General features: G+C 38.1%; 1 protein-coding gene across 5 annotated transcripts in view; it reads right to left on the minus strand.

Annotated features, from left to right (window-relative positions):
• LOC146694439 (cell adhesion molecule 2-like) overlaps window positions 1–20,408 on the minus strand; it is a 157,148-nt gene that overhangs the window by 41,641 nt on the left and 95,099 nt on the right. For 4 of the 5 annotated variants that reach the window (XM_085430614.1, XM_085430613.1, XM_085430611.1 and 1 more), the window contains exon 2: window positions 5,229–5,255. The exons of the other annotated variant lie outside the window; for it this stretch is intronic. In XM_085430614.1, the coding sequence (XP_085286740.1) occupies window positions 5,229–5,255 (27 nt within the window). The remainder of the gene's footprint in view (window positions 1–5,228; window positions 5,256–20,408) is intronic. 5 annotated transcript variants of the gene reach the window in all.

Consider the following 20,408-nt stretch of genomic DNA (forward strand, 5'->3'; position numbering starts at 1 on the left):
AGCTCAATTATTCTGGTCTAAAGAGATTTTGTCCACACAATATCCGCTATGGTCCGTTCCATATTTGTTATTGTTTGCTTCTATACTTGCACAAGCACACTGAGGTAACTTCAAGCTCAATTGTGGGAAACTGAATGATAGAACTGCTTAGATTGCTTAGAAAGCTGATAGTGTATGAGTTAATTATGCATCATAACCCTTCTCAGCTATGTGAAACATGTCAAGAAGATTTTCAGCCTGATTTGTGCTAAATTCACACAGACCATTATGGGCTTGTTCCCCCTCGCTTTAGTCAGTTTCCAGTATAACATTTGAGGGGTGAGGAAATGTAGTTCTACAAAAAGCCAAGATACTGCACATAGGCATTTAGCAAAGGACCCGAGCTTGAAGAAGACACCCTCACAACACAGTAGTGTGTGGATTACTTAAATGAATGCAATGTGCAAACACAGAAGTAATGTAAACACCATGCTCATCACATCTATGATTTAAATATTAGTATCTTTGCAGACACATTCATTACCTACCTTTAACTGTTTTTCCTAAAACAAACGCTATGGAATAACATGATAATGAGAAAAGATAAGACAAGCTGTAGTTTAAGTAACCCCATGAGATCTGATTGTTTGCCGAGTGACCTTTCCTGAACACGGGCAAAAACATGTTTTATATGATTTAAATCTGACTAAAAGGTCACATCGTTCACACAAAAGAATCACTTACACTGACAGTGTAATTTAACTTGGTATGACATCCACATAAATGCATACCATGCTTATTATAAACGTACTGATCTGAGGAACTGAACTGAAGAAATGCTATTGTGTGCTATTTTAACAGCTACCTGCCTACAGTCGGTAGCTAAAGATTTAAGCAACTATTTAAGGACAGCAGCTAATTAGTGCTAAATCTAGATCTGATCAATGAACTGAAGCTAATCTGTAAATGTACACCATAGACTTAGTTGCAGATAATGTCACAAAAAAGAAACTGCAAGAAATACAGTATTTGAAACTATACAGGCCTTTCACCATAAAATGCATTTAGACACTGAAATCTATACATAATTATAGTAAAAGCAAATATTTTGATTACATGTAGCCAAACTGGTCATGTATTTAATGTCTGTGAGGTATGTAGGTAACAGATAGATAGCTTTTATGTCCGTACTTGATGCATGCTCAATCATCCAGGTAAGTAAATCCCAAAAGGTTGATTCTGTTCATTTCTCCCACTGAAAACGCTACGTCCAGATGAACAGAATCAACCTTTTGGGATAGCTTTTAATGATTTCTAATGATGATTAACCTCTCATTAGCAATCATGATTCCTGGTAATTTCTCCTTTCCAGCATAAAGGATTTATTTGGCAGCACTCATTAGATAGACCAATGCTCAGAACTGCAGGGAAGTCAGTGAAGACCTAAGAAGGGAAATTTATACAAGGTAGGAAGGTCTCTTGGAGCCATTTTCAAACAATTGCAGATTTCAAGATCATCAGTTCCACTTGCATATACACAACTTTTAACTTAGACGTACACACAGTTCAAACAAATGTGTGTAAATGCAAGTCATTTAGATTTGTTACCTCTTTGCCAAAGTCAGTCATCCTCAAATGGAGGAAATTAGTTAGGTTGTTTACTGCAGGAACCACCAAGGCACAAGTGTGCCATGAACTGAAAACTCCTGGAACATCAGCATCGCTGCAAAGCGAGGTTTACATCACCATGGGTTTGGAGGGTGCCAACAAAGAAGAAGTAGAAACCCCTACTCCAAAACTGACACCTTCAACCTCAACTGACCTTCTCAGCTGCACACGTGTACAACCCAAGTGCTTTCTGGAGAAACGTTTTGTGGTGAGACAATACAAAGATTGAGATTTGGCCAAAAGAGGAATGTTTGGAGGCTTTCAGAAATAAGAACACTGTGCCAACTGTAAAGCACGGTGGTGGTAGCATCATGCGCTGGGGATATTTTGCTTCGAGTGGTACTGGTACATTGCAAAATGTGAATGGAATAATGAAGAATGAGGACTACCTCCAAATTGTTCAACTTTATCTCAAATCACACACGCAAAACCAAAACGCAGGCTAATATTAGGCTTCTAGAATAGCCTTCTCAAAGCCACAAACTTATTCCTATTTAAAATTTGTGGACACTGAAAAAAAGCTGGTTCCATGGTAGTAAACCAACCAACTGAAAGAAACTCTACCTAATCCAAGAGGATTGGTCAAATATCCAGCCAGAATTATGTCAGATGCTTTTTGATAGTTACCAAAAGTAACTAGTTTAAAATGCTAAAGGAAATTTAACCAAACCATTCATCTAATATTCATTTAACCAAAATGAATATTAGAGTCTTTATGTATCATTTTGTATCTTTTTTTTTTTTTTTTTTTTTTTTTTTTACACACAGTATAGTATATTCCATAAAATAATCTGGTGTCTACGTTCACGTGCAACTGGCCTCATACTTATTGCTCTTGTTTTTTTTCCTTCCTTTTTGTAAAATCAATTAGTTGTCATCTTTGGATTAAATTTGTTTATGTAGATTGTACAAAGATATATTATGCACCCTCTATCTGCACTAGGATTACAGTGATTTTTTACAGTGGCTCCATCATCTGTAAACAAGAACTCAGACACACACAATGCATGTGATGAGATAACCCACCGGCACACAAAAAATGACTATCAGCGCTGTATTGTATTCATGGTCTGCACTGATAATGTGATCCTAAATGATGCAGTCATTTGATTGAGCTGATGAAGTCTTTCAGAAAGGAAATAACCAAGACAGAGTGAGCTGTCTGCTAGCTTTACCCTTCATCAAAAATAACATTTTGTGCCTGTTACAGACTAACACCTGAGCAAAAGTGAACCTTCCTCGACACAGAGGTGGTACTGAGCGTCGTCCTCCCCTATAATTTACCGCAGTGGGGAAGGTGGGGGAAAAAGTAGGGGGTGGACAATCCACAGAACTGGCAATAAATATCCCTGCTGGGGGAAACTCTTAGCCATGTTTTTTTTTCTGCTGTGCACGAAAAAAAAGGAAAGAAGAAAGTGGTAATACATCAGTTTCAGAAAGTGTGTCAGAAATACTGTACTGTCTCCACGTGAAACAGGAGATTTCATATTTAAGTAGTTACTTAAAATATGTACACTTAACGTGCCTCAAATTAAGTAAAATCAAGGTCCGTGTAAGTATTACACTACACAGAAAAATAAAACTGCCAAAGTGACAGTATATTAAGGATATTCAGGCTACAAAGTGATAACAACTAGCACCACTAAGACAACAAAGAAGACAACAAGAAAAGCGTCTAATGGTAATCAACCCAACTCTCGAGGGCTGCCAAATGAAATGTTTTAATCAATGTTAATTCGGTTAAGCACAAGCTTGAGTATAATATTTTCTCAGTAAGCCCAACTATGGATTTCCTCTAAAATGTCGAGAAGGCACATGACAGGAAAAAGTAAGACTAGTTCCTAGAGTCCATTTGAGATTGCTCTTTGAGAAACGTACATTTCCTCTTTTAGATGTTCAGTAAACCCTATCCTCGCCCTTTTCTCTTTAATGTAACATAACCTCTCCTAGATTAACTGTATTTGAAAGGCTTTTAAATTCACATTCCACCTGCCTGAATGTGCCCTTCATAAAGGTTACATAACACAACTGTGAAAACAACCTCTGCTATTTCAACTTCATGTTTTACTGCTGCCATACGTGTTTGTCGGAGCAGAGTTGGAGCACTTTAGTCCCATTAGTCTCATTGTTTGACCAAAAATAGTGGCCAATACAAGTTTCTTTCCTAAGTTTGAGGTGACCATAAAAAGTTTTCTCACGAAAAAGTTTATCCTCAGTTTTCTCTCTTTATACAATGTTTTCACTTTAATAAATGATCCTCTTTTTCCCTCTGCTTGCACTGGCCAAACCATTGCTTCATACGCTCAGGTGAATCCTCGCAGAGCAAACAAATCTATTCATAAGGTCTCGGTAAATAAGCCAAGAGGCATGTTTTCCATTATAATGATGCCTGCTAGGAGGATCTTTTATACTGACTTCTTACAGTTATTCCATGAATTACACAGCAATCATCAGCATGCATTACAGCATTACAAAATCCATTAATAAATATTCAAGACTGATGCATGGGTTCATATATATGAACCCATACACACACACACACACGCACACACACACATATATAATATATAATCAACAACTAATCAGCTACAAAGGTGCTGCTGAAAAAGCCTGTCCCATTCTACGGGTACAAAGGCTAAATGTGTATCTTCTGTTAATTATAAAAAAAACCTCCTTGGTAATTAGAAAAGACAGTATTTTCCAGGAGGGAGTGTGGGGCTTAACATTCATTTTAAGAAAAAAACAAAATTAAAAAATTAATCATTTAGTTTGGTTGAGGATATGTAAAAGAAAAAACAACCACAAACAGCAAAACAAATAGACTGAGAACTAATTAATGTATGAGTGTATGATTGTAGTGAGGGATTCCAATAAAAAATGGTAAGGTAGACATAAAGCAAATAATATCTATGTAACACCTAGATAATGAAAAAAAAAATGCTAGCAAACTAACAAACAAAAAAGTCCAATAACACAAAATGTATGTTGAACTTAAAGAAACATTGTTAAAATTACCAAATATCTAAATTAATAATGCATTTGAAAGCAGATTTTAATAAGCAATAGATAAGACTCATTGAAGTGAACATATTTATCTGAAAAAGTGTAAAATACTGATGGTCAGAGGTGAAAAAAAAATAAAGTTGGTTACCAGAACATCTCCTGTTTGAATGTGCAATACAGCTAAGAAAATCTGTCGAGGATGAGTAAATAAGAAATGATCCCCCCTAAATATGAGGTGTCCTTGAACTGGAAACCACCCCCAGCTGCTCCAGATGAGCAGCACAGAGGCCAAATGCAGGAAAGCATGGCTGGGTGAGGCAGGCAGCACTTCAGTGTGAAATCTATACATACGTGAAGAAGGTTGTATCTGAAAACAGCAAGGATGTTCAACAAACCTTTCCTGGAGAAAGAAAGGTTAACAACGACAACAAAAAAATGCCCAGAATGGTTCAGGAGGAGCAGCGTATGTTAATGCTTGCTAGGCTTTTGGTGGCGATAAAAGGGTGATCCAAACATTGTTTATTGGGAACTGCGTGCAACATAAATCATGTAGCAAGAAAATGGAGGCAATAACTCACCTCTAGCTTTGCTTTTTGTCCCAGCCACTGATAGCATGAGGGGGTAAAGGAAGGAGACAGGAAGTTAGATAGGTAGTGTGAAGGAATACAATTGATAGCATAATGATTATTTGCTCCATGGTGACAGGAAGTATAAGATTAAATGTTGTTAATATGGAAATGGGAGTAGGATACTCAGTACTCATTTATAACATAACTTGATGATGTGTCAAGTGTTATCACCAATACATTACCAAGAAACAGAAAAGACTTGACTATTACATCTTTATCAGTTTTAACTCTATTACAACCTTATTTGTACCATTAATCCTTCATTAAAACATGCATCTGTAGCTCCTGTCCCAAGTAATGTAGTTACTTAGAATTAAAGTCAAACGAAAGTCAGAACACTCCAATATAGTTATGGCAACTGTAACTGCCTATTTTTTCTGGCAATAGTGTTGCATATGACAAGATTAAATACTAAATACAGCTTTACAGCAGCATCTGTTAGGACAGTAAAACACCAAGGGTCTTTGGATCAAGTTAAAGCCAACTAATGTAATCATTTTATGCAAAGCAGTTATTTGATGTCATCACATGAGTACAAGAGGTGAGTATGTAATCCCCAAAAGTGCCTGTCTGAGTATTTCAGAAAGTGATGATCTTCTGGGATTTTTCCACACAAATATCACTAGGGTTTACAGAGAATTGTCCAATAAAGTGGAAATATCCATTAAGTGGCAATTCTCTGGGTGTAAATGCCTTGTTGATGCTGGAAGTCAGAGGAGGGTTGCTAGAATGCTTTGAGATGACGAGATGATGAGGTAACAATAATTCAAATGACAATTCATTACAACTAAGGTATGCAAGAAAAGCATCACCGAATGGAAACAAGTTGAACCTTGAAGCAGATGGGCTACAGCAGAAGACCACATTGGGTGCCACTCCCAAGCTTAACTTACTAAGGACAGGAAGCTGAGGCTACAATTCACACGGGCTCACAAAACCAGACAATAGTAGTTTGGAAAAATGTTGCTGGGTTTAATGAGTCTTAATTTCGGCTGCGAGAGTCAGATGGTAGGATCAGAATTTGGCCAAAAGTATATGAAAACATGAAATCGTCAACAGTATAGGTTGGTGGTGGTTGGTGTCATGGATATTTCCTTGGGACATTTTGGGGCCTTTAGTACCAACTGAACAATGGTTTAACAGGCTACCTGAGTATTGTTGGCGACCATATCTTTCCCTTGATTACTGCTGCCAGCAAGATAATGCTGTATGTCACCCAGCTTTAATCATCGCAAACATCTCCCCTAGACATATACATACTGTACCTCCCACAGGTATGTCATCTGGACCAACTGCCTTTCGGTCTTCATCCTCTTCACAGCTGCTCTTACTTCCTCCTTACTAATTCTCTGGATTCTGTCCTCCTCGCTCTCCCATTTTCTGCATTCATTATTCTCAAAATACTGCTTACACGTACCCAGTATGCTCTTTACACACATCTCTATCTCTATTCTTAACCACCCTAACCCACAGCAGATTCTTTCCAGCTCAATCTCTCTACGTAACCAACTGATAAAATTCCTTTTTTCCTTCCTTAGTGTCCACCTCACCAAAAATCGGTTTTGAACTGGATATCCTGGCAACAACTGAAACTATTACGCTATTATAAGCTGAAGTCTGATTTCTCAGGGAATGTAACTAGAACCTGAAAAATCTGTGGAACCTGATGTTAAGGTGCAGTTTACACAGTCCAAAGTCTGCATTAGAAAGAACAGAAGGATAAACAAAAACGTTTAAGCATTTGTAATTTATTTTTTTTCTTATTTTTTTTATTTATTTTGGCATTAGTGATTTATTTTTGTTTGAAAATTAATGTTTTACTTACAAATTTCTCCCAGATTTTCACAGACTAAAGGTCATGCAATGCGCTGCTACTTGTGGACAGAGAAAATAACTCAAAAAAAGCACTTCTGAAATTGTCAAGAAAGCCTCACTTATACAATTTACCACTCTTCTCTGGTCCACAAATGTACTGTATGCTGACACATCTGGTCTATTATGGGAAATATCCAACAGACCACTATCCCTTTCCAGCTGCTGGTGCCAGTGGCATTGTTCACGCTATGCATGCCTCATTTGATTCTCTTGTTGTGAAGAATAATTTTTCACTTCTTATCATTTTTCTGCTACTCAAAGTTGCATTAGTATTCAACATGCTCATGAATGCTGCGTGTTTGTTTTCCCCATTGCTGATATTTGATATCAGCTGGCCATCGCTGGTAACAATAATAACACAGTTGCAGAGAAAGGTCTTAGAGAGCCATGACACTTCCCGTGTTCTTGCGTGTGCATGTGTGTTTTAAATAATGCTGCTGAAATTAAAAGAGTGTCCTGTAATCAGTCCTTTTTTCCCCTTTGCAACCAGCCTTCACAAGGCAAGTTCTGCACATTCGTATTTGTTCTCTCTTAATAGTCAGGTCAAATGTTCAATAAAAACTATGATTAGATTGCTAGTTGTGGTATTTTGGAAAAAGTAATATTTCTGACTTGTGCACAAGGGACAAAATTTTTATCTATAAAAAATGGATAATTTTTTGATGATCCTTGAACAAACTTATCTGATGAGGAAACCTGGAAGATCACACAAGTAATGTATGACAATCTACTATCTAATGGAAAATTCATTGTTTTTGACACTCATTAATCTTTCTGTAAGCCTTCAAGCCTGCGCGTCTTCCTATTTTCTCCTTATGTGGAAGTTATTAATCATAGACTCTCTCTAAATTTAATAGTGTTGACAAAGTCAGACACCATGATAAGATTCTCCTTGCTGTGAACTGGAAATGTTTGCAAGCACATGGCAAGCATATCAATATATTCTCTCTGACAAGTATAACACTTTGACATTCCTAAGAGGACTTTCACTGAAAATCGATAGGAGAGCGCATAACAACACACTTCTGTAAAAATGTCAGTATATTTAATACACTTGTCATGGTTAACTGCACAAGGTCAACGCTACAGCGTGTGGAAATACTGCAAACGCCCACCTGCTACTGTTCATATAACTAAATGAACTGAGTAATTATATTAATAATCACACTTTATTATAGCATAATGAGGAGAGTCAACGCTCTCAAAAGCAGGAATAATCGTGAGCAGGTTTGAAAATCATTCAGCGTGATGAAATACAATGTTGCACCTATATATGTGTCTATATAATCATTAGATCAATTAGATTAATTATTGCAAGAAGAGCAGGGCGATATGACCAAAAATATTTATCACGATATACATTTGAAAATTTGCAATAATGATATAACTGACGATATAATTGACACTAGACAAAATACTTTACAACTCCACAACTTTATTAGTGCAAAAAAAAAAAACATCAGTGTATTTTCACTTAAACAAGCAGCTGTTTTTTATGTGCATGGAAGTTATATAAAAATTTAACAGTGCAAATGCAAATTCCTTGCTGACAATTTAACCAAAAGGCATTTCCAGTGGAAACTGGCCGACAATCCTCAGCATAACTGTGTATAATATTCACAAAACTTAAAAAGAGGTTATACACACACAATAAGGTAATTGTTAGGATGCCTGGGTCGTTGACCCAGAGTTTTGAGTTTATTATATCATTTATCATTTCTAGTTTTTTGGTTTCTTTGTCAGAGTTGTCTTCTGGTTTCTGTTCTGTTCCATAGTTGCTGTCTCCCTGTGTCCAGTCAGAGTCTGTGTCTGTAGTTCAGTCTGTGTTATGTTTCCTGTTTTACTTTGGAGGTGCATGTCTTATGTTAATGTGTCTGGTTTTGCTTCCCCTGTTTCGTTAGGCCTGATTTGCCCCAGCTGTGTTTCTCTCCTATTCTCACGTCCCATCTGACGTTAAGAGTAATAAACTCACCTCTGATCCGTGGGGAACTTCCCTTTCGGATGATGACGTAGACTGGGAAACGTTTTTTTCATTTTGCTCCCTCTGAGCAGGGAGGAATCAAGGACAATAATCCTCAGCTTAAGACTATGAACCCTGTTAAAACTGTGAGCAATGTTACTAGTACTAAGACATTCAGTTCAGGTTCTGTCAGTTCAGGTTTTGTCAAGTCTGGTTCAGTCATCCCCAAGTCAGCTCACTCTAAGACTGTTAAACCTAGGATTTTGAAAACTGTTAATCATGGTGAAAAGGGGTTAAAACCTATTTTAGCTGAGTCAATTGTTGCTGAGCCTGCTCCTCTGCCTTCCTGCCTCCGCTGGAGGGTCGGAGGCCCCGTCCAGTCTTCGTCGCCTGCAGCGCCACCATCTGCGGATCCCACGCCGTCACCTGCAGCGCCACCATCAGCAGCTCCCACGCCATCGTTGCCTGGTCCTGCCTCACCTGGTCCTGCCGCTGCCAAGCGCCGTCCAGTCCACGTCCAGCACCTCAACATCGCCAGCCACCTTCCAGGCTGATGACTGGACTTCATTGCCATCGTGGATGGCCTCCTGAACTGCGTCGCCGCCGCTGCCGCTGCCTTCCGCGCGGCCGGTCTCCGGACCTCCTTCGCCGCTGTTGCTTTTCACACGGTCGGCCTCCTGAACTGCCCGGGTTTGGACCTTGTGCTGTCTACCTCCAGGCCGGCCCCCTGAACTTTTTTTCGGAACTGTTTTCATGGCCTCCTGCACCTTTTGGGGACCTTGTTTGTTTGGTTGTTTTGAGTTGTTTTCTGGGCTCCTGTGTTTGCTGTTTTGGTTTCTGGCTCCTTGTGTTTCATTTGCAAGTAATCCTATTATTAATTTATTATGGAAAAACATTGCGTTTTAGTGGACTCTTGAGAAATTAAGAAGCTAAATGGATGAAATGCTATTAGTTCAAGTTGAACATATAAGAGAAGTTGCTACTAAACACTGTTTTTTAGCATGGCTTAAATGAGAATTAAAAATGAAAGATGAAAACAGTGTGTCTATAAATGTAATAACATTAAAGTCAAGGTATTAAGCTGGCCTATGGTTGTTGTTGTTTTCATAACAACAATAGCCATCCATGTTTTTAACTGTATCCAAATATGGACACGTTTTCTTATGCAGTTTTAGAGTATTTTACAATTATCCTTGTGGATTATTATTAAGTACTTGTTGTAATTAGTTAAATAAACCACATAATATAATTAACTTGTTTTCCTTTGTACAGTTCATTTTTACTGCCTCCTGAGTGGGATTTAAAAATGCATTTTCCTTTTGTCCCAAATAGCAAAATGCCAAAATAACAGTGGTTTAGAAAATAACCCTTAAAATAACATAAGACGCCGCTTTCAAGATAAAAGAGTACTAATAAATATACACAACTGTTGCTTATTTAGGCATATATTATACTTACACTCATTTATCACCATGCCTAAAATAATCTTACTTAATGATGAACAAATTAAGACTGCAAAATGTTAAAAAAACAAAACAAAAATAAAGGAACCACAGCTTATCTAAAGTAGCTTTACATAACAAGACAAGCCAAAAACAGCAGGAACTGATGAAACCATGTTCAAGATGAGTAGGGATCCCACACCAGCTGAATGAGTCCAATATTTGCCAGAACTGAACAATAAAACTGATAATAGCATGTCAATGACAATGACATAGGAAAGCAATAAGAAAAGGAGAGATATAACAAAGCAGAACAATGGGACTTTGGCCAGTTCACCCACCAGAGGCATTCTGTGACTTTTACAGTGTGTCAGGAAATAGTCTGTTCACTTATCTTTAAAACTCATTTCCTAACGTGGGAATATAAGCTTTAACAAAGCGATGGTTGTTGATCCCTGTGGTGATTAGCTTAAGCAACCACTGAGAGGTTTGCCTTCTAACAGTCAGCTCTGGACTTTGTCCCTCAGCTGGCCATCACTGGGGTCACTGCTCTCCTTCTGCCAGTGTCACACAGCAAACTCTCCTGGGACAGCGTGGCTGTAAGTAACCCTCTGACAGGGAAGTACTTCATCATATTCAGCTCACATCCACACAGCCACAAGTGGAATCACAGGGCAGTTTTAATAGCTGTTCTGGGGAGCTGTGCATGTGGGTGGCCCTCAAACATCAGTGGCAGGTAACTGAAATTTTTGGTCTTCAAAATGCTTGTTTTTGATCAGCCAACATTTCACAGACCAGCAATATCCAATTTGGAATGGCATTGAACTGAGAATGAGCTGGAACATTTTGAGCAGAGGACAATCAGAAGATGATCAAAATCATTGCTCATTAAATTTCTATTAATTTGATGCTTCAGTTTTTTTGTCACGTTTCGGCTGTGTGCAGGCAGGAATTGGACCCAAACGCAAACTCACTAGAAATGGGATTGAATTCAAAATGGCAGCTTTTGTTGCTGAACAAAGAACGTCTACAAAACCTAAACTGAGAAGAATCTAATAAAACACACACAGCATGAGGGACGACACGACACTGACTCAGAGAAACACAGGGTTTAAATACACTGGGAAGTAACGAGGGGAATAAGATACAGAAAGAGGGCACAGCTGGGAGAAATCAGAACTGACAAGACAAGGAAGCAAAGTAGGATACACTCACATGAGACACAGACCTTCAAAGTAAAACAGGAAGTAGCACAGATCCAAACTAGACTAGGGGAGACAGGGCAACTAAGAAACACAGAGAACAACAACAAAGAGACACAGAGGGCAGCTACTAAATACTCAGAGAACTAAACAGAATACAAGAAGGCCAAACTAAGACACTAGACTATAGAATAAACTGGGGCGACAAAGAACTAAGAGCATAATACAAAAACTCAGAGATACAAGAAACTCAAAACACTGGGTCACCGACCCAGGACCGGGACATTTTTCCCATAATGTCCCTACATCCAAGTCTACCAACAACTGTTTTTTAAAAAGTGCCAGAAACGTATTTGAAGAAATATGGCGAATGTTCTCATTTAAATGTTACTGATCAGCTTCGATAAACATAAACATGACATTTGTCCATAGAAAGCCTTTTTTACATTTTGCACCCAACAGGAGATAGTTCACATCAAGCATGTGCATAACTTGAGAAATGTAGGAAATTGCCTGGGTAAAGCATGCAGGAGCATGCAGGAGCAAACATGTCGCGCACTAGCTTTCTGGGAATTCACTGGACTATTTACCTGCACTATGGATGCAATTGGACCTCACACTGAGTTATGTACTTTGCACTATGTAACACCTCATAATGTAATGTAACTGCAATGTAATGCTCAGAAAATTTTAGGGCTGAAGTGTATTTGTAAAAATCACTATAGGACCATAGCAACATTTTATAGAAGGAGCCTCTAGATTAAAAGATTACTGTTTACCTTTGAGTTAATTACAAAAGACCTGCACAAAGTGTGGCAAACTACAACAGAACAAACATTCTGTACAATCTGTAACACTTTATGCACTAGTGCAAGATTCCTATGATTCCCCGACCACATGTGGCTCTCTTACCAGCATCTCCTTATGGCTTTAACAAAAAGCTAGATAAATATGAAAATTATCCTTAACCTCAGTTGCATTGGTTAGCCTGGGTAAATACACATAAATGGCTAGTCCAGAGCCCCCCTACTCTGAATTCTAAATTTAAATAAAACAAAAAGTCAAGGAGGAAACTAGAGCAGGAAACAAGACAAATGTGTTTACGCTCACTGCCAATTGTACAGTTTACTAGTATGCTTGATCTTTTGCTGGACTTACAATACAATTAAAAACAACTACATCATACTTACTGTTGTCTTTTCAAAACTATTGGGCTTCCTTTTATGAAATGTATTATCAAAACAGGATCCTTTTAATTTGATTAATTTGCACAAAAACAAGTAGGACTCACAGCTGCAGCTATGCATGGCTGCACAGCTTTGTGTAAGGAGACCTGGGTCGTTGACCCAGACTTTTGAGTTTTCATTATTATTGTACTTTGATTTTGCCTTTATTTATCTGTTCTTTTGGTTTCTTTGTTAGTGTTCTGTGTTCTGTTTTTTGATTTTCACTCCCACCTCAGTTGAGTCTGCACTTTGGGTCCTCCATACCTGCACACAGCCTAAACATGACAGCTTTGTAGTTACCCATATATCAAAGTAGGCCTAAACATGGTGATAGATATTTTTTATTGCATTACAATAAAATTAACAAGTAAATAATAATTAGTTATTGTAGTTCTAGTCTGTGATTCCATGAATTCAACAAAAACAAGGTATTATTATAATCAAAAATTAAATAATGATAACTTATCTAGCCACATGTGGTAAAGCATTTTAATTTTACCTTTTAGTAATATTGACAGGCTCAATTATACCCAAGAAGCTGTTTTACATTCATTATGCCAAGTTTAAACAAACAGTTTTTACAGCTCCACAATGATTTTGAAGGGTTTAGAAAAGTTTAAAAATGGCTCTTATAATAGTAAAGATTGGTGACCCCAGCAATCAGCCTATTGAAAATGACATTGTGCAGTTAGTTAAGTGTAATTGCAAAATCCTCTTAGCAGTGAATACTTTGTGTTTATCACCAGTGTCGAGCTGTACTCAATGATCAGTGTCTTCAGCTCTATGTATTGATAATAACTGTTATGACCCAGTGATGTGTTTGTTGGTGTTGTGCCTCCCACCGGAGGATGGTGGCGGTATTTTCCCTTTTTTCTCTCCTAGGAGGTGGACACCTGGGCGTGGCTGCTAGGTATCTGGGTGGAGTCTCTACACACCTTCCGACTGGATAATTGATGGACCACCTCCAGTACTTAACGTCCGGATGACAGTCACCTGGGAGTGCTGTTTGGAACCCCGTTGACTCGGTCACAGAGTTGTGTGTTGTGTCATTGTAGTGCAGGCTGGAGTATTCACGTGTACCTCTAGCCTTGCCATGTAAATAATTGTAAATAAGTTAACCAGTGGCGGTCACTTTTTTGTTCCTTTGCTGTATAACTTTCACTGTCGCAGCCTAGTAGGCGTGAGAAGCATCAAGGCCGGTGGCTGCGGAGATGGCGACTGCGGGGATGATGACTCCGGGGAGGGTACCTGCGGGGATGGTGACTGCGGGGCTAACCGAGGTACAGGAGGACTGGCAGACACAGAGGCTCCCCTCTCCACCTCCAGAGCCCTGATCCTCAAGTGCATAGCGTCCACCTCCAACTGCGCAATTCATTAAGGAGGCGCTTGAGAAGAAGTTACAGGAGGGGCTGAATCTAAAAGATGGGAATTCTGAGGGAAGGGAAAAGGAGGGGTTGCAGCTGAGTTCAGGGGAGGATCATTTTGGTCCAAAGTGCTACTATGACAAAGCAAAGTTTTTCTTTGACAACATCTCATCTGATAATGGGCTCAGACTGACGTGGGCAGAGGAGCGAAAGCGCAATCTGGAGACTTTTGGTGTCCCTGGGCGGTTCCTGAGGGGCCAAGGATTCAGAGGTGGACGCCAGTGTTTTGGGGGCGGGTGCAGTGCTCGTGCAGGAGGATGAATGGCATTGACCACCCAGTCTGTTTCTTTTCTAGAACATTTCTAAAACAGCAACCAGCGCCTCATGCGTTGGTCCTTACTCCTACAGGATTTCAACATTGAGATCCGATATATAAGAGCTTAGAGAATGTTATGGCTGATGCCCTCTCTAGGTCGTAAATCAAACATCTTTGTGTGGGGTTGGATGTTTGATTTTTTTTGGGTGGGGGAAACTGTTATGACCCAGTGATGTGTTTGTTGGTGTTGTGCCTCCCACCGGAGGATGGTGGCGGTATTTTCCCTTTTTTCTCTCCTAGGAGGTGGACACCTGGGCGTGGCTGCTAGGTATCTGGGTGGAGTCTCTACACACCTTCCGACTGGATAATTGATGGACCACCTCCAGTACTTAACGTCCGGATGACAGTCACCTGGGAGTGCTGTTTGGAACCCCGTTGACTCGGTCACAGAGTTGTGTGTTGTGTCATTGTAGTGCAGGCTGGAGTATTCACGTGTACCTCTAGCCTTGCCATGTAAATAATTGTAAATAAGTTAACCAGTGGCGGTCACTTTTTTGTTCCTTTGCTGTATAACTTTCACTGTCGCAGCCTAGTAGGCGTGAGAAGCCGTTTTCTTTTGTTGAATAAGTTTTCTCCTGTTTTTCGTTAGATAGTTAGGTAAGTGACTTGTCTTTTGTTTTGGCTTCTTTTTATTTTGGTGTAGGGAAGACTAGGGATTGTTTTATAGGGAGTTTTGTTTATTGTTTTGGCATTGCTCACTGCTGATGAAAATAAATGGCTGCTTAAATACTTAAAAAAGGTGTCGTTGTTGGGGTTTGTGCGTGGGTGGGAAGTGAGTGGGGCAAACTATTTGTTACGTTTATTTACTTGCCGGGACCAGAACGTAACATAACCAATAAATTATACTAATAATAGAGCCTCCTGCTTTACCCCTCTATTAATAACAGCACTTCCACTCAGAGAAACACAAGCTTACTTTTCTCCTGGGAGCACACGGCCCCATACATCTCTACTGCTGGTCCAATAAAAACACCACAATTTAAGCACACTGGTAGAACACTGTGAAAGGTAGCATTACAGACACACATATTGTACCTGATGACACCCCAAACCAATTCCTTCTTCAATTTTCTCATCTTGTCTCTACTGTGTTTCAATTGGAGCACTTCATGTAACAAAAGCCTGCAAGTGTCCCTCCAGTTAGAGGAACACAAGCAGGGGAAGGCAAGCCAGAGTAATTGCAAAAACCTGATTTAACACAGCTGTATCAAGGTGTAGCCACTGTATGATGAATAAGACCCAGTCATCTTTCCATGTCACACTGTTATTGTAAAAGTAAATGCAACATACAATCCTGGTACACAGTAATAGGGGCATCAGTAAAAAATACACTACACCAAAATCCAGTAGTAGTTTATAAGTTTATTTTGGCCTATTACATTCTCTAAATGGGCTAAAAGATGATGTATGTAATAGTTAGAGATGTAAGAAAGAGTTAGAACTATAAAAGGGATTTCAACCAATAAAGGTTAATAGAAAATATAACAAACATACTTGAAGAGAACACCAGTCACAAAGATGAGGTTAATCAAACTGCTTATACAAACATGTATGAAGTAAAGCCCTTTCATCCAATTAAAAAACATAAAAATCAAACATCCTCTTTACACTCAAAAAATGAAATTGGGTGGTTGTTACATGCACAGGATCCAAACTTGTCATTTGAACTAAATAACTCCATGTTTCTATGGTGAACGTAATTAAATCATTTAGTATCTGCATGAAATTCAGCAACTTAATTTGTTCTTGTTGAGATGACATGCTACAATAAAGTAAGAGTGGCTGGATCCAGGCAACTAACCACCCTTACTAGATTGTAGTAACAACCACCCAATTTCATTTTTTTGAGTCGACTCACTAAATTCACAAGATCACATTAGATGTCAAACCACAGGAAAATCACTTTTGATGTGCCAAAGTGTTTAAACAATCTAAGATGAATTTAAATAAATTTAATTAGACTAATGTGGTGCAAACATGTTGATTGAACAAAAGTCAAATTAATTGAATGTTAATGTTAATGTTATGTGAAACCTACACACATATATCGTGTTGACACAACACAACCAAGAAATGATTAATATAACATGATTTGTTTAGATGGAATATAAGTGGCAAGATAAAATTACGTTCATCCAATGAATTATTTTTTTGAGTGTAGAAAATACTGTAATAAGATGGTTCACTGGCTCTGGTTATTTGACAGCACATTTTACTACACTCAGCACTCAAAATGTGGTGCTTGCATGCAAAATTTGTTTTGATGTTTTGATATGTTTATATTTTTTTCGATTAATTTGGGTGCAATCAATACGCAAACTTATGGAGAACAAGCACAGCAGAGCAGGCTTTGCCCCAAAGCGTGAATGCAGTGCATCTGGTTGGAAATATGTGCAAAGAATCAAAATTTCCCCAAATAAATAACTCATAAGTGAAACCTTAGTTAAAACGAAAACATCTTTTTTCAGCCGATGTAAAAGCAGGCAATGAGCTAATTTATTCAACTGGACCAACAAAATAGGTTCTAGTGACAGTCAGTCCAAAAAATATCTGTTATTGCACATAAATATTAATCTCTACATCAGCTTTGGAAAAACTGTGAAACCGTGAAGATGTTGAAAATAACAACAAGATGATTAAGATAGAAGGGAAGTTAAGGGATGTACTACCATCTTTTCCCAGAATAAGATTAGTATTGTACTTACTATAGCATTAGTACATAGACTTAAGAATACATAATCAATGTAGGCCTAATTAATGGAGAGATATATGTTCTTTGGTAATTACAATAGAAGCTTTAGGCTTATTTTAACAACAAACACCTAAACACCAAGTAGAATTATACTGTCTTAATATTATAAATAAAAGTTTGCAAAAACTACATTTTGCCTTTGTTTATGTGTTGTTGAAAATTTAAATCCAAAGTGGCACGTCAACTCAGACACTGATAAAATGAAGAAGGGCTATATCATTTTACTAAATTATACTTTAAAACACTTCGGCAGGAGACAGAAAAGAGGCAGAAGTACAAAGGGAGAGAGAACAAAGAGTATAAGGCAATGGAGAATAAAATGAACAGGAGGAATGAAATGTAGAAGTCGGAGCCAGAAGATGAGAAGAAGAGGGTGAAGGTTCTAGAAAGCCGAGACACAAAAGAGAAAGTCAAATTATTTATTTATCTTTATATATACGATTCGCATATATTACTACCTGACAGATAATTTATGCCATTTCCCAACAGCATTGTTTTAAAGAACTTTTTCAAATAAACTCAGGTTTAAAACACAAAAAAAACAACTACAATATTTACCACAGTACTGAAAAATTAAAATGTAACATCATGTAATATTTAAACTAATCTTTTTATTTTTAGGTTGCTTTTAAAATCTGACCAGGCACTACAAGAATGAAAAGGAAAATTATGCGTCTGTTAATTTTTTATGTCTGTGAGTATCCAAGTCATGTTTTACAATGTATTACAATGCTAATATTCTTTCAATTTTGATTTATTTTTCCTGTCATTATTTTTCTTTTTTCTTTTCTTTTCTTTCTTTCTTTTTTTTTTTTTTTTACAAAATAAACAATTTACTGTATAAATTACTGTAAAACCTGTTGTTAAAGCTGGACCATCACTAGATGTAGTGTTACTATGAAAAAAACTTTAGAAATGTCATTTTCGGTAATGAAATACTGCGTTAATGTGTACACACTCACTCACACGGCTAACACACACGCGTGGCATATGGCTAACTGCTATATTTTTTTAGCAATTTCATTGATGTACATGAATAAAGTAAATTTCAAAAATAGTTGTCACTCCATGTTACTGTTTCATGCTACATAAATCAAACCAAATGCAAACTTAGAGATACATATGCTGTTTAATGATAGGCTTAGTTATACATTTTTGGCCGATGCTTTCAGGTGCATGCCTATGAAGCTGAAGCCCCTGTTCTTTGTGCTTTGGCTCACCAGTCCTGTTCTGACACTAATTTTAACCTTTTAGCTAGCAAGCCACCTCTGCACATGCAATGGTAAGAATGGATTTTTAAAAGGTTTAACGACAGGGTGCTGCTATAGTTTACTTGGCTGAGCAAGAGACCCATATGCTGAAAGGTTGCAAGGGCCTGGTTTGATTCTGCTCTGGACCATTTCCTGCATGTCATCCGTCCCTTGATCTCTGCTGGCATTCTTTCTGTTTTTAACTCTGTACTATTTCTGTCCAATAAAGGCTCAAACGCCAGGGAAAAATAACAAAGAACTAGGTCATATGAAGCATCTATCTAATGTAATTTGTAAGTCATATCACTTCTTTGATAAATATTGGACTTGAGGTTTGAAATTACACTTAACTGACTATATGATTATAAAATACAAGAGAGAAAGAGAAACGCTTCCATTGGCCAATAGTAGCTCTGAAGGATTAGTCTGTATACCTACTTTAATGTTGGCAAAAACATGAGTCATAGCATCAGATAGGGGAAACATGCAGCTTCAGCCTTGGTCTTGGATTGTGATATTTATTACATTTTTCTATTTTTTTCTTGTTTTCTTCTATCTCATTCTTTCCATAGCAGCACTTAAGTCAAATCTTTGTTTTTGCTTCAGGCACAACATTGTAAGATTTACCATTTCAGTGGCCCATTCGACACAAAATTGCCTTTTCAGTAGAGGTTGTAAGTGGTTTGCAGTACAGCAACACGAAGACTTGCAATTTAGTATGAAAAGACGTAAAATGCTTACTTCTGTCTTGTACCTTTACTTCCTGCCTGCACACTGAACAACTCAGATGTAGCTTAAATCTTTTAACTGGCCAAAACATTAGGTTAAAGGTTTGTCATGTAATAAAAGCCCTTTTTCTGTGGCATTCACAATAAGGCGAAGATGTCAACATAGCAGTCTGTCACTCACTACTACCTGTTAGGCAAGTTATGGTATGCATGACATGAGGTTATGTTTCAGTCTAGTTTAGCTGTTCTTGATATAAACTGAGATTGTGTCCATCTCTATACTTGCTGCTCTACCACAAATCAAATACTTCAGTTACACAAAATTGCTTGACATTATGTAGCTGTGCCAATGCCTTGTAGAAGCCCTCTGCATGCAGATGAGGGTCCCTGCTTAAGGCAATCCAAGACTCAAACCTCCTAAGTCTTTCTCTGCCAACCCCGAGGATAATGGCAGGCATACACTCCACTACTCTCCTCTAGTTTCAGTCTAGCATGACGGTGGGTGACACTGTAGGTATTCATATGGCACACAAGGGAAAATATGATAACAAACATGAATTTGACAATCTGCAAAGAACAGTAATGAGACCTATAACCAGTTTAATTCAGAAAACAAGTGAATGACATTTCCTTATTTTATTTGATAAATGACAATATTTCAATCGAGCACCTTTAACAGAATAACTAAAAGACAGCATAATGGTTACATATGCATAATCATAACTCCGCTCATTTGCTTAATTGGCAGAATGACTCATGGTACAAAAGCTTCCTTTAAATGATATTTCATGAGCATATTTATGGAAAAAGAGATGTGGCATTGGATCAGTAGGAAATCCATCCTTCCATTTTCTTACGTTTATTCAATTCAGACTGGACCCTATCCCATCTGTCTTAGGGCGGGAGGCAGGGTACACCCTGTGCAGACAACCATTCACACTCACACCACTTAAT

Source organism: Copadichromis virginalis, linkage group LG14, assembly GCF_057382275.1.
Source record: "Copadichromis virginalis isolate Kocher_CV1m ecotype Utaka linkage group LG14, C_Virginalis_male_GT1.1, whole genome shotgun sequence".
Taxonomy (NCBI): Eukaryota; Metazoa; Chordata; class Actinopteri; order Cichliformes; family Cichlidae; genus Copadichromis; species Copadichromis virginalis.